Below are 14,736 nucleotides of genomic sequence, written 5' to 3'. Positions count from 1 at the left end.
ATGTTGACATGGGTCTTTTTTTCATGCATGTCATGATGAAGTGGCTGCTTGCATATTGAGAGACATATGATAGTGGGGTGGCCTTTTCTCATGCATGTTGTGTGATGATGTGGCATGCTTGCATGTTGAGAGAAATAATTAATGGGGGTTAGCTATTTAGATATAGAAGATAAAGAAAATCTTGAGAGTGACAATTTAGCAAATCCCCACGAACAGAGTGCCAAATACCCAAATCTCTCAAAAAAAGAGGCCCTTGTTCTCCTCGCGAGAGAACTGGAAGCGGGGCTCCTCGTCCTATCCACGCGGCCTGTCCAAATCGGACCTCCCCTTCCTGCTCTGCTCTTGTCCTTCTTCAGCTGCTTTCAGCTCGCACCGCTCAGGACGGCGCCTGCGACCTGTTTGATGTAATGACCACCCAGACCCAGTGACTTGCTTATAATTGTTATAAATCGCATGGTTATTAGAGTTTCACAACATGGATCTTACTCTATTTCTTGTTCGTTAATGTGGCTCTATCGATTCGATGTTGGAATCTACTTTGATTTTTTTTGTCATGTGTTACTATAGGTACATGGCGAATTGCTTTTTCCTTGTAATTGTAGTTATGCTTCAGTCGGATCGCAAATTAGGTTTCTTATGCAATTATGGATTATGCAAATATGGTTAGAATTTCAGGTTTTCTGTTCAGTTTTCGAGGAAGCCCTAGCTTGTTTTGGTTTTTCTTCCAAGAGTTTTTCGTTTGGTCATTCCTTTCCTGTGAGCAAATCGGATCCAAATCCTCTTCTGGGGCTGGGGGGTTCAACTTAACCTCCATGACCCTCAAATGGGTCTGCCATCTGGATTGGCTCTTTAGTTTGTCATTGATAAATTAGAATGAAAGTGATTTCTTCGAACCTTGAGGTCGTGCATGCAGATGAATTATCTGATGCTGCTGTATTTCTGTTTCCAAAATTAGTGCTTCTGTGCATGTGAATGTGTTTATCACACATCTGACTGCCAATGTTAAAAAATCCCGCACTTTCCGAAACTCTTGTGGAAAATAATTGCAGCTCCACATGTATGTACTTCATTCTGATAGCGAAATAATTTCAGGGAGGCAGTAGCACTGGAAGAAATTCAGAACTGTGTGGTGAAGCTGGTTAGTTGTTTGCAGAACTGGAAATTTTCCATGCGAATCATGAATTAATGAAACGAATGCTCCAGTTGTTCTAACATATCTGTTGCTTCATAGAGGAGCAATCCTCAACGGCGCAAGAATCAAGTATATGTTGGCTGTGGGGCTGGATTTGGGGGTGACCGGCCGATGGCTGCTTTGAAGTTATTGGAGAGAGTCGAAGAACTTAACTACATAGTACTTGAGTGTTTGGCGGAGCGAACACTTGCAGACCGCTACCAAGTTATGCTGTCAGGAGGGAAAGGATTTGACCCCCGAGGTATAGTTGTTGACAAATATTTGATACTTATGCATTTAGTTGTATTGCTAATAAAAGCAGGTGATACCTGTTATCTTGTGAACTGCATCTGTGGTTGCGAGTTTATGGAGTACTTATTGCATGTATTTAATTGTATATCTTCTTTGTACATATCAAGGATAAACTTCTCTGATTTTTATCATGTATAACATATTTTGGTCCTTCTCAGTAGGGATATATTATTTACTTTATTTTACTTTACTCATTGCTTATGTTACTTTCAATAAGAATTTCAATGCACCTTTCGGGGTATCAATATGCAGTTAAGGAGTGGCTGTCCGTGCTTCTACCCTTGGCTTTGGATAGAGAAGTTTGCATAATTACTAACATGGGCGCAAGTAAGACAATGCTGACTGTGGCTTTCCTTTACCTCATTTGTTTGTTTTCTCAATTAGATACTGTAAGTGTCTTTCCCATTTATTAGTCGATCCACCTGGAGCACAGAAAGAAATACTGGACCTTGCTTCTAGTTTGGGACTGGAGATAACAGTCGCTGTAGCTTATGAATCATCGATTTCAGGTCCAGGTAATTTCGATCTGTTTGATACTACCAATTGTATGATACTTTGGGTGCTACCAAGGTTGTGTATAAATCAAGGAATGTCGGTCATCATAGCTTTGTGTGTGGAGTCAAAACTGATAATAAGCTTACAACTGTTTTTGGGTTTGGTCTTTTTTGCAGAAAACTCAGTATTATCGAATGAATCAATGGGAGTGGCAGAGGTAACTTCTTCATCATCATTTTATTTTTTTTCTTCATCTGATTTAATAAAATAGCAATATCTGGTTTCTTAGCCTCAGTCTTATTAACTTATGGGGAAGTAACTGACCATAACTGATCAGCAATTTGCATCCAATCTTCTGAAGTTAGTTTGTTAATATATGTAATTATGTACCATATGGTCCGTGGCATATAAGAGCTTTGTGGTTGACATATGTGGCCAAATGATTGTTACTGAAAGATCTACAGAAATCTTCAGAGAGGATACTATGAATGAGAAGGGACTTAGACACTGTTTGATCAGGAGATTCTATAGCGTACCCACTATAGAACTTAGGATTAACATATTGTTGCTGCTTTGCCTTGATACATATATATTTTCCTGGCCATTTCCCTCTGTGGTGGGAAGGGGAGCGCAGTGGTAAAGCTGCTGCCTTGTGACCATGAGGTCACGTTTTCAAGTCCTGGAAACAGCCTCCTACAGAAATGTAGGGAAAGGCTGCGTACTATAGACCCAAAGTGGTCGGACCCTTCCCCGGACCCTGCGCAAGCGGGAGCTACATGCACCGGGCTGCCCTTTTTTTTTTATTTCCTCTGTGGTGGGCATTGAGAATTTGCATATTGTTTTATCTTGGTTTTCAATTTGATGGTATTTTCTTGTGCGTGCAGGGAAGAAGCACATATCTTGGTGCAGCCCCCATTGTACATTGCCTGGAAACTTACAAACCACATGTCATCATTACTTCTCGGGTTGCTGATGCTGCACTATTCTTAGCACCTATGGTATGCCTTTGATGGCTATTTTTATGCTTGCTAATAATTCATAATTTCATTTTTTTCAACATAATTGTACCATATGAAAAAATCAGTCATAGGAGGACGTGGGCCTTGGTCTATGGCCTCTGCCTGCACACATGCTGAAGAAAAAAAAACATCATGTGTGGAAGTTACAGCTATATCTACCAATTAGTTATCTCATTACGGTTTGTTAAGATTAGATCCCTACTGTATTAGGTTTGTTACCTAAGTTGGGGATTGCTTGCTTGAGTGTTCAGTTGATCATCTCTATTAAAGGGATCCCCAATGTTTATCTCTCACCTATGATCTATAAACCCATCCCCAGCCAAGCTGATAGTGCCCGGCGCCCGGCCATCTTCCTGCATTTTTAACAGGAAGAATATGAAGCAATCTTTGTATTTGAGTTTTAATTTGTGTGGTTCTGTTGGCTTCTGCAAGATGATGTAACATTAAAACATGTAAATCTGTTAGTAGGCAACCTTCAATGCTCAGTAATGCTCTCTCTTTCTTGCTGATTCATGCACAAAACTTGACTGGATAGTTCAGCATAGATGGCGTAAGTTACATGTTTTCAGAAGTTTACTTCAGCCCATCTTTTTTTATATTTTTGTCACCGTCAATCTCCATTCTGCCAGAAAATTGCTACATGTCATACTTATTTTGTTTCCCCCACTACTAAGTTGGCAAAGGAGTTTGATTCCTAAGAGCAATCATAAAAATAGAGAAATTGGCTGAAAATCCAGACCAATTCACAGATCAGTTTGGAAGTGAAGTTATGAATTCTTATAAATGTTCTGTACCAAGAATTATTTGAGGATGTACCATAAAAACAGTAAGGATGTTGACATGCTTTCCTAGTGTAATTTTATGTGAATTTTCTGGAGAAAACTAAAAATGCCTTGTAAAAACATTTCCCAAAACTATTTTGAATTTTATGGTTTACTGTTTTTTACTGCGAAGAGTTTCCGTATTTCTCGTATCTTTAAATTGAGGTGTAACTTCTCAACAATAGATGTTTACAAAATCATATAAAATTCAGAGTTCTGGTATCATTGATTACTTCTGAACGAAGTGTTAATGTTTTGCGAATATATTACACCAGGAGAATTTGTCAAGAAACCTACATTACAAGAAGCGTTCCAGTATTTCTAAGCTTTACAGAACTTCCTAAAGAACTTCAGCTTATGAAAAATCTATGCCACTTTATAATGTTGATTCAAAAGAAATTCATGTTATATTCTGATTCTTGGGAATGTTTTTACATTTTCCAATTTTTAAAGAATCTTCTAAGCTACCAAAAAGGATAACATTTTTTTATTGTAGAAGGGAGATTGTAGAGTTTGTGGCCACAAAAGATTCTTATTTTCTTGAAATAGCAGGGCTTATAATAGCTCCAGTGATTTTCGGGTGTTGTTTCAGAGAACCCTTTATTTCGTTAGGGCTTAGTTATGTTTTTCTTCTCTCCAAGTTGCTCAAAATATGTAAATCTGAATATGTATTTTTCCTATCATGGTTATTTACTTAATGGTCCATCCTTTTCCCACTGCCTTTCCAATATAAGGTCTACGAATTGGGTTGGAATTGGAATGACTTTGATAAGTTGGCACAAGGGACATTGGCTAGCCATCTTCTGGAATGTGGTTGTCAACTCACTGGAGGATATTTCATGCATCCTGGTACATCTCTTATCCTTTAAAAATCATTAGGTGGGAATTTTCACTTCATTCTTGATTCATGTTTTTTATGTTCTACATCTGGTATTGTAAAGAGCAGGAGATGCATATCGAGATTTTTCTTTTGAGCAGCTTCGGGATTTGTCTCTTCCATATGCTGAAGTGAGTTACAAAGGAGAAGTTTGTGTTGGCAAGGCAAAGGGTAGCGGAGGTCTTCTGAGCTATAGCACTTGTGCAGAACAGCTTCTGTATGAAGTTGGAGACCCTGCAAACTACATCACTCCTGATCTGGTGAGGTCATCTTACATTTCCAGTCCCATGTAAGCTTCTTGTCTGAACACTTGTTAGCAGGTTGTAGATTTCAGTGACGTGCAGTTCCATCAAATATCACAAGACAAGCTTCACTGTAAAGGAGCAAAACCATCTGATCTTCGTCGGCCCGAGAAACTCCTCCAATTGTTTCCTACTGTATGTTTTCCTAGTAAGAATATAAATTATACTAATTTAAAGTTTGTCTTTAGTCTTCTTCCAGCTAAAAGCATCCTGTGCCTAGTATTGACATGTTGCGCAGTTGGGTAATTACTCTGTTCCATGCTATGTTACTGGAACCGCAAAAATCACCAATAAAAGTGAAATATTTTATGTGTTGTATTGCTGAAAATTTGTGTCTGATAGCTTTATTGTTTAAAATTAAGCGCACTATTTTAAAGTTTCTCAGATAGAATCAGACAGTAGTGTTCATGAACTGAAGGAAGGTCCTTTGATTATGTAGATAGTTTATCAAGAGGCTCATAGTTAGCTTTCTCACTGTAGTCGTTCACATTTTTTTCTTTAGCCAAATGGATGGAAAGGCTGGGGAGAGATATCATACGGGGGACAAGAGTGTTTAAGGCGCGCTCAGGCAGCAGAATACCTAGTAAGTTCATGAAAGTATTTGCATGCAATATTTGTTTCAGATTTCCGGTGTGTTAACAATTGAATGTACCTATTTACACGTGACAACATAAAGGCAGTTCCTGCATTTAAACCTTTTCTGCTGGCATTAGGTTAGGTCATGGATGAACGAAAGATATCCCGGCATCGAAGAGAAAATTATCGCATATGTTATGGGATATGATAGCGTGAAAGCTAATGGAGGTGACAATGACAGTCGTCACTCTTCCAAGGAAGTGATAGATGTTAGACTTCGGATGGATGGGCTATTTGAGCAGGAGGAGCATGCTGATGGATTCGTTGAGGAGTTCATTGCACTTTATACAAATGGTCCAGCCGGAGGTGGTGGCATCAGGTACTTATAATTATAATCACGTTGGTCTTTGTCGGTGTCAAAACCGGCGGATGTCGGGTAGTGGGTCCCGAACTGTGCGTCTAGGCCGGATGGTAACAGGAGGTAGGGAACACGATGTTTTACCCAGGTTCGGGCCCTCTTAATGGAGGTAAAACCCTACGTCCTGCTTGATTAATATTGATGATATGGGTAGTACAAGAGTAGATCTACCACGAGATTAAGGAGGCTAAACCCTAGAAGCTAGCCTATGGTATGATTGTTGTATATGGAGTTGATTGCCTACGGACTACAACCCTCCGGTTTATATAGACACCGGATAGGGTTAGGGTTACATAGAGTCGGTTACAATGGTAGGAGATCTTGAATATCCGCATCGCCAAACTTGCCTTTCACGTCAAGGAAAGTCCCATTCGGACACGGGACGAAGTCTTCAATCTTGTATCTTCATAGTCCTGGAGTCCGGCTGAAGGTATAGTCCGGCTACCCGAACACCCCCTAATCCAGGATTCCCTCAGTAGCCGCCGAACCAGGCTTCAATGACGACGAGTCCGGCGCGCAGATTGTTCGGCATTGCAAGGCGGGTTCTTCTCCAAATCTCGTGTACCTGTAGGAATAATGTCTGATTTTTGTAATGTAGTGCTTCTCGGCTTCCACGCCCAATAATGGCCGTCTTCCACGTGTCAAACGAATGCGAAAAGCCGGGGCGTTTTTACATCCACACCCCTAGCCGTATAAATGAGCCGCCTATTTAACGGGATGGGGATTTAGGTCCAAACCACATCTTCTCCTTTCCGCGAGTTATCATCAGAGCGCTTCTAGCAAAGGTCCATTTCAACATGACCAGCCGTCGCAGCTCCTTCCCTCGCCCCTCCGGTCCCAAACCCGGGGACTGGGAGAGTTGCACCATCCCGCATAGTGAGTTAGTGTCGCTTCAGGCCAAGAGATTTCTCCCTCAGGCATACATGGTCCCGGTCCGAGCCGGTCTCGCCACCTACAATGGCGGAAAACAAGCGGAGAGCACCCCCAATCCTTCTAAAGGAGAGCGGGTGTGCCTCGTGCCCTATCTAATAAAGGGACTGGGATTTCTAATTCATCCATTTCTCCGCGGGCTTCTGGAGTTCTACGGCCTCCAGCTGCACAATCTCACGCCCGCCTCCGTATTGCATATTGCGGGTTTCGTCGCCCTTTGCGAGCTATTTTTAGGCGTTGAGGCTCATTTCGCGCTGTGGAAGAGGTTATTCTGCCTGGTGCCCCGTTCTCAAGAGGGGTCTATATACCAAGTGGGCGGAGCCGAAGTATGGCGCATCGCCGGGACCGGATACCTATCCGGAACTCCAAAGAAGGCGTCCGAGGACTGGCCTTCGGAATGGTTTTATATAGATGACGTCCCGCTACTGGAGGCCATATAGGAGGGCCTCATATTCGGCTGCATTGTTGGAATCCATGTACATGATTTGGAGCACATATTGGATTGTGTCTCCTGTGGGGGACGTCAGGACGACGCCGACCCCCAGTCCGGCCAACATTTTGGAGCCGTCGAAATGCATAATCCAATTTGAATATGTGCCGTACTCTTTAGGGGGCTCGGCCTTCGTCCATTCTGCGACGAAGTCGGCCAAAACTTGCGATTTAATAGCTCGCCGTGGCTTATAGGTTATATCGAACGGGAGAAGCTTGATGGCCCATTTTGCAATCCGGCCCGTTGCATCGCGGTTATTGATAATATCGTTTAGCGGCACTTCCGAGGCTACTGTTATGGAACACTCTTGAAAGTAGTGTTGTAGCTTCCGAGATGCCATGAATACCGCGTATGCAATCTTTTGATAATGCGGGTACCGTGATTTGCATGGAGTGAGGACAGTGGACACGTAGTAGACCGGCCTTTGAAGGGGGAATTTGTGTCTGTCCGTTTCCCGCTCGACAACGAGCACTGCGCTGACAACTTGGTGTGTTGCTGCAATGTACAATAACATTGGTTCGCCGGTGATTGGCGCGGCCAGGACTGGGTTTGTTGCTAATATGGCTTTTATTTCATCAAGTTCGGCCGTGGCGGCATCCGTCCACTCGAAGTGTTCGGTGCGCCGAAGGAGGCGATAAAGGGGTAGTGTCTTTTCTCCCAAGCGGGAGATGAAGCGGCTTAAAGCCGCCATGCACCCGGTTAATTTTTGTATTTGTTTAAGGTCCTTTGGGACATCCAATTGTGACAAAGCTCGGATCTTGGCTGGGTTTGCTTCAATTCCTCTACCGGATACAATGAAGCCCAAGAGCTTTCCGGCTGGAACGCCGAAGACGCATTTTTCTGGGTTGAACTTGATGTCATATTGTTGGAGGTTAGCGAATGTAAGCCTCAAGTCGTTTACTAGGGATTCGACATGTCTTGATTTGACGATCACATCATCCACATACGCTTTCACTGTTTTGCCGATCTGGTTTGCCAGACATGTCTGGATCATGCGCTGATATGTTGCGCCGGCGTTTTTTAGCCCGAAGGGCATTGTGTTAAAGCAGAATGGGCCGTATGGTGTGATGAATGCTGTTGCAGCTTGGTCTGATTCTGCCATCTTGATTTGATGGTAACCGGAGTATGCATCGAGGAAACACAACAAATCGTGTCCTGCGGTGGCATCGATAATTTGATCGATGCGGGGGAGGGGGAAGGGATCCTTTGGGCAAGCCTTGTTAAGGTCTTTAAAGTCGACACACAGGCGCCAGGATTTGTCCTTCTTTGGTACCATCACCAGGTTTGCTAGCCAGTCCAGATGTTTTATGTCTCTGATGAATCCGGCCTCCAATAGCTTGGCTAGCTCCTCTTCCATAGCCTGTCTCTTGGGTTCGGAAAAACGCCGAAGGGCTTGTTTGACAGGTTTAAATCCTTTTAGGATATTTAAGCTGTGTTCGGCCAGCCTGCGTGGGATCCCTGGCATGTCTGAAGGGTGCCAGGCGAAGATGTCCCAGTTCTCTCGTAGGAACTCCCGCAGTGCGGCGTCTGCATCAGGGTTCAGTCGTGCCCCGATTGAAGCTGTTTTATTGGAGTTCGTTGGATGGACCTGGAATTTGACTATTTCGTCGGCTGGCTTGAAGGATGTGGATTTGGATCTCTTGTCGAGTATCACATCATCCCTGTTAACCGTGGAGCGCAGCGCAGTCAGTTCCTTGGCCGTTAAGGCTTCGGATAGCGCCTCAAGGGCTAATGCGGTCGACTTGTTTTCGGCGCGGAGTGCTATGCCCGGATCACTAGCTAGAGTGATAATTCCATTCGGCCCGGGCATCTTAAGCTTCATGTACCCGTAATGGGGTATTGCTTGGAAGATTGTGAATGCTTCCCGCCCTAGTAAAGCGTGATATCCGCTCTTAAACGGGGCCACCTGAAACGTGACTTCTTCGGACCTGTAATTATCCGGCGTGCCGAACACCACATCTAGTGTGATTTTTCCTGTGCAGCGCGCTTCCTGACTGGGGATTATTCCTCTAAAGGTTGTGCTGCTTCGCTCGACGCGGTTCCAGTCTATTTCCATTTTTTGAAGGGTTTCCTCATAAATGAGGTTCAGTCCGCTGCCTCCATCCATGAGCACCTTGGTGAGGCGAAAGCCGTCCACTATGGGACTGAGGACCAATGTGGCTGGTGCTCGGGCTGTTCGGAATCTAGGTTCATCACTTGCGTTGAAGGTAATGGCAGTGTCGCTCCATGGATTTATTGTTGCAACTTGATAGACTTCGGCGAGGCTGCAGAGTGTTCTTTTTCGCACATTGTTTGATGGGAAAGTCTCGAAGACTGTGAGAACGGTACTGGTGTCCTTGGGCTGGCTTTCTGCGGCCTCCGGAATTAAGAGGTCCTCGCCGATTTTGGCCACCTGCCGGAGTATCTAACATGCTCTAAGGCTGTGAGTTGGTGTGACGTCCTCTGTACTGTGAATTCTACAGGGTCCATCAAGCCATCTTTCCAGTACGGTTCCATGCCCTATAGAGGGTTTTGGCTTTTTGGTGTTTATCCCGGGTGTCCTGTGATGATGCACCCTCTTAGTTCGGAGGGGATTACTATTCAAGGCCGGATTATCCCAAAAATTTATTTCGGTTTTCCAGGCGCTTTCCATCGCATAGTATTTTTGTATTATGGACGCCAAGTCAGCGAAGCGTGTGATATCACGACGACTTACGGCGTTAAGGATTCCCTTGTCCGTGCAATTACCGCAAAAAATTGAGATTGCGTCTTCCTCGCGGCAATCCTTTATCCTGTTCATAATAAGGAGGAATCTGGCCCAGTAATGATGTACTGTTTCCTTGGGCCTCTGCCTGATTTGGGAGGGATCGCTTATGATTGGGTGGGCGGGTGTCGTTGAATCTGAAACCTCACCCAATCCAAGATTCGGAGGCCGAAGAGTTTTCGAACTCTGAAGTTCGGATTCTTGGATGTAGTCCAGTGAATCTGGCCCGTTGCCTGATCCTAAGCTCAGGTCTTGAGTTATATCTCCCCCTCCGCGGGTATCCGGCTTGGAGGGGTCGGGAATTCGGACGTCGCTAGTCCTTAAAATAGATGAAGGATCGCCGCACAGCGTCTCTACCACGGCAACGTGGTGGGTGACTTGGGGAGAGTTAATTTCTCTTAAATCGGGTTTAAGCCCAACCTGGTCATAATCCGTAGCGACCCCAGGGCGGCGATGCGATCTAAAAGCTCGTTTACGGAAGAGAGCTTCATTGGATCTATCTGCTCGACGAGCTCCGAGCCGACGTGTAGGTTGCTTTTGATGACCCGAGAGGTCACCGTCGGCGCAACAGCCGAACAGGCGGTCATGAGGAAACCACCTAGCCGGAGGGTTTGGCCGACAGCCAAGGCTCCCTTAGCAACGGCGCCGTCTTTAAAGAAGGGAGGAGGCATCCTTCCTGATTGTGACGGCACAGAGAAACTCTCAATGAAAGCACCAATGTCGGTGTCAAAACCGGCGGATCTCGGGTAGTGGGTCCCGAACTGTGCGTCTAGGCCGGATGGTAACAGGAGGCAGGGAACACGATGTTTTATCCAGGTTCGGGCCCTCTTGATGGAGGTAAAACCCTACGTCCTGCTTGATTAATATTGATGATATGGGTAGTACAAGAGTAGATCTACCACGAGATCAAGGAGGCTAAACCCTAGAAGCTAGCCTATGGTATGATTGTTGTATATGGAGTTGATTGCCTACGGACTACAACCCTCCGGTTTATATAGACACCGGATAGGGTTAGGGTTACATAGAGTCGGTTACAATGGTAGGAGATCTTGAATATCCGCATCGCCAAACTTGCCTTCCACGTCAAAGAAAGTCTCATCCGAATACGGGACGAAGTCTTCAATCTTGTATCTTCATAGTCCTGGAGTCCGGCTGAAGGTATAGTCCGGCTACCCGAACACCCCCTAATCCAGGACTCGCTCAGTCCTGTGTTTGCAGAGCTATTACTGTAGGTGCTGTCTCATTGTGGCTGATCTTAACATAGTTATGTATGCACTGACGTACATAGATGGCTAACCTATGTCGCGGGGATCAACCATGGAAATTAATTCTGAAAACGAAATTTAATATTACCATATTCATGGAGAAGATGTCAGCATTTTTCTTCTCTCCTTGTTCATGGAGTCGCTAAAACAATTTGACAAGTTTGTTTCCAATTCCATTTGGCAGCACTGGACGAAAGAACGAACTAACTCTGCAGAAGTTGCTGGTACGGATGACCACTCTTAACTTGATGAGGATTCCTTTAGAGGATTGTTAAAACACATGTTATACTTTTTGATATAGCATTAATTTCTTTTCTATTTGTACAGATTGATAGGGAAAACATCTTCTGGCAAGCCAATGCGAAGAACTCAGCCATTCCTGGTTCACTGTCTACAAATGGCAAGAAGAAGAATAGGTACACGGGAAGTTTTGCGGCGGGCATTCAACAACGCTTGAATACAAAGCTGGACGAACCAGCACCTCCTGTATCTGCTCCAGCTCCATCCGGGTCGGAGATCGCCCTGTACCGTGTGGCCCACAGCAGAGCCGGCGACAAGGGGAACGATCTGAATCTGTCCATCATCCCTCATTTCCCAGATGACATTGGTCGGCTCAGGACAGTGATCACTCCTGAGTGGGTGAAGGGCTCTCTTTCGCCCCTGCTTGATCATTCGTCATTTCCAGACGACCGAGCGATCGAGCATCGAAACAATCTGCTTGAGCGCGTCGCAGTTGAGATTTACGATGTCCTGGGCATCAGCTCATTGAACATCGTGGTGAGGAATATCCTCGACGGCGGCGTGAACTGCTCCAGAAGGGTGGACCGGCACGGCAAGACTCTGTCGGATCTCATCCTGTGCCGGAAAGTCATCCTGCCTCCGTAGTGACTGACAGTTGAGAGATCACCGGCACCCGGTGTAGAGGGAGGGATGTCTAGAATCACCATCTACTGTTGTTGCGAAAAATAGAAAGGTTCACGTGATAATAAGACCTGTGAACAGAACAATAAGGCCTGTTGTATGAAACAAACAAACCATATATGTATGCTGTTAATAATCATTTGGCATCATTGGCCGCTTATTTGGTGGTGTTATCTGGTGTGTTTTTTAGGCTCCTGTGTCTGTCAATCTCGGGCGTCCGCGGTCGCACGGAAAAACGAATGACTGGGAAGGCTCAGCGACAGCCTCGCACGCACCAGCGGTCTCTCACGCGCGCGCGTTCGGATATGCTGCTGACAGTAACAGCGGCTTGTTGCTCGTCGCCTCCTCGTCTCCACCCCGTGAGAAGTAGAACCAACGGCGGAGGCGGAGCTGGAGCTCCACCCCGTCGTGCTGGCGCCGCGAAATTCAGAGCTCTCGCCGCGGCCCTGCTGCGGCGCTCGTCCTCCTCTGCTTTCATCTGCGCTTGCTCTTCTGCACCTCCTCCTACTCCTGGCGACAAGGACTGCGACCGCGAGCTGTTCGATGTAATGCCTCTGCAGCTCACCACTCTCTTCCTGCTCATAACCTCATGGAAAATGGCTCTTTGTGCCTCTGATAGAATTCGCTCTTGAAATCTGCTTTGCTTCTTTGGCTGATTGGGTGGGGGGCCTCCCTTCCTCAACATGCTGCACAAATATTAGTTTCTGCCTGTTTATTGTCTTTGAAAATAGGGTTATTTTTATTCGACGAGCAAACCAGTTATTTTGTACTATTAAAATGCTCCATAACATAATAGGTACTTATCTGTACTTAAATGGAACTGACATATGCTTCGTCATAAACACATTCCTTGTAATATGGTCTTTCTGTGATGAGATCGCAGGAATACCCATTTCTTTCTTCAGATACTCCATGGGAGCCCGAGGATGTATGGAGGACATTTGCAGCATACCTCCTTGTCTTGCACATTCCCTTGAGCTTTGGAGGACTCGGTGTGGTAGCCAAAGTGCTACATTCTTCCTCACTAGACCCACTGACAACAGTGAGTGCTAACTTCTCATTCATCTATTATTCGCCGGCACTCATCTAGTAAATGGTTTGTTCATCCGTTGCGTGCATTGTTGACCTGCAAAATTTTACCCTGTCAATGCAGGTCGTTTCCACAGCCATGCTTCAACTAGGAGAGCTCACTCTGGGTTTAGCACTGTTGCAGTACACTGCAAAGCCTGGCCGTCAAGTTGGTACCTTCTTTGCTGGGAAGTTCTCGTCCAGGCCCAGCTGGGTAAAAGAAACTGTATTATGGTTGGGACTTCTGATGTCTATTGTTTTTCTCACATCTCTGATAGCTGACAGACTGATAGGTCCCGAGGTCAGTATGGTCCAACCACTTAAATTGCAGTTTTTCGACTATTGCACACATCTCCTGTTGTGTTATTCATTGCATTAGTCTTCCTGACTGAAGCTTTATAATCTGTTGGAAGTACCTAATTCTGTGTTCATTCAATCTGAAATATCGCAGGATGCATACGATCCTATATTAAAGGAAATCCTCTCCGATGGTGGAACCTCTAGGCTAGTCTGTTGGTTTCTGTACTGTGTGATTGCTCCATTGTCAGAAGAAATCATTTACCGCGGGTTTCTTCTAACAGCCCTATCTTCCTCGATGAAATGGAGGAACGCTGTCGTCGTAAGTTCAGTTATGTTCAGTGTAGCACACCTCTCGGGGGGAAATTTCTTTCAGTTGTTTGTCGTCGGATGCATCACAGGGTTAGCTTATTGCCGGACTGGAACTTTGGCTGCTTCATTTACCATCCACAGCTTGTACAATGCGGTGATATTGTTTACTACGATGATGTCTTGAATGTGTTTTAGGGGATAGTCAGGAAGGTGGATACAGTTCATTAACACTTTGGCCACACTTTTACCGTAATCTTAAAAGTTTGAATTGATTACCATCGACCAGTGCTTCCATCTCAATCTGCCGGAAATTTGTTGGCCGGTTGATCCCCACTATTTCCATTTATCTCAACATGCACGCATTTCACCTCACCACATATGCAACACCATCAACCCCCTTAATTATATTTCTTTGCAATATGCATGGGTTCTTTCTACATGTACACATTGCACTTCATCAACACACTACTTTTATTATTCATTTTTGTGATGAACACACTACTTGTATTTCACTTGGTATGGATGAGCTGAGAAATACTATTTATATTGTACAAATATTTTACAACTATATAATAATCAAATACGATACTTCAATATTTGATTCACACTACTTTTATCTCATCATGTACACACTCCACCTCACCACACATGCCATCTCATCTCAGGTCAATAGCGTCTAATCTAGACGATCATATTTCACTGTCTGGGATAAATCTTAT

At 44.7% G+C, this 14,736-nt stretch overlaps 2 protein-coding genes across 3 annotated transcripts; both read left to right on the top strand.

Moving 5' to 3' along the window:
• Positions 1-175: 175 nt before the first annotated feature.
• Positions 176-12,500, top strand: LOC125519832 (propionyl-CoA carboxylase). Of its 2 annotated transcripts, none has more exons than XM_048684606.2 (14): positions 176-404; positions 1,093-1,138; positions 1,232-1,433; positions 1,736-1,810; positions 1,897-1,998; positions 2,155-2,195; positions 2,863-2,976; positions 4,553-4,667; positions 4,765-4,955; positions 5,016-5,132; positions 5,500-5,580; positions 5,711-5,952; positions 11,604-11,643; positions 11,747-12,500. In XM_048684606.2, coding segments are annotated over exons 1-14 (1,926 nt in total). In that variant the 5' UTR covers positions 176-402; the 3' UTR covers positions 12,305-12,500. The 2 variants fall into 2 exon arrangements, with proteins under 2 accessions (XP_048540563.2, XP_048540565.2); XM_048684608.2 differs by having other exon boundaries at positions 191-404; positions 1,101-1,138.
• LOC125519831 (CAAX amino terminal protease family protein) lies at positions 12,459-14,302 on the top strand. The gene is made up of 4 exons (XM_048684605.2): positions 12,459-12,885; positions 13,224-13,382; positions 13,494-13,709; positions 13,860-14,302. The coding sequence occupies exons 1-4, from the start codon at positions 12,460-12,462 to the stop codon at positions 14,199-14,201; spliced, it is 1,143 nt and encodes a 380-aa protein (XP_048540562.2). The 5' UTR covers position 12,459; the 3' UTR covers positions 14,202-14,302.
• Positions 14,303-14,736: the final 434 nt, after the last annotated feature.

This window comes from Triticum urartu, chromosome 7A (assembly GCF_056163025.1).
Source record: "Triticum urartu cultivar PI428250 chromosome 7A, HENAU_Tu73, whole genome shotgun sequence".
Lineage (NCBI taxonomy): Eukaryota > Viridiplantae > Streptophyta > Magnoliopsida > Poales > Poaceae > Triticum > Triticum urartu.
The sequence above is the reverse complement of the archived record's forward strand: the minus strand, read 5'-3'. Positions and strand labels throughout refer to the sequence as shown.

Excerpts from the sequence above, each read along its gene's own strand:
- LOC125519832 (XM_048684606.2), top strand. Across the intron at positions 4,956-5,015 it reads ACTACATCACTCCTGATCTG|GTTGTAGATTTCAGTGACGT; the intron begins GTGAGGTCATCT and ends ACTTGTTAGCAG. Across the intron at positions 5,581-5,710 it reads CTCAGGCAGCAGAATACCTA|GTTAGGTCATGGATGAACGA; the intron begins GTAAGTTCATGA and ends TGCTGGCATTAG.
- LOC125519831 (XM_048684605.2), top strand. The coding sequence starts at position 12,460 with ATGTATGCTGTTAATAATCATTTGGCATCATTGGCCGCTTATTTGGTG. Across the intron at positions 13,383-13,493 it reads CACTAGACCCACTGACAACA|GTCGTTTCCACAGCCATGCT; the intron begins GTGAGTGCTAAC and ends CTGTCAATGCAG. Across the intron at positions 13,710-13,859 it reads ACAGACTGATAGGTCCCGAG|GATGCATACGATCCTATATT; the intron begins GTCAGTATGGTC and ends GAAATATCGCAG.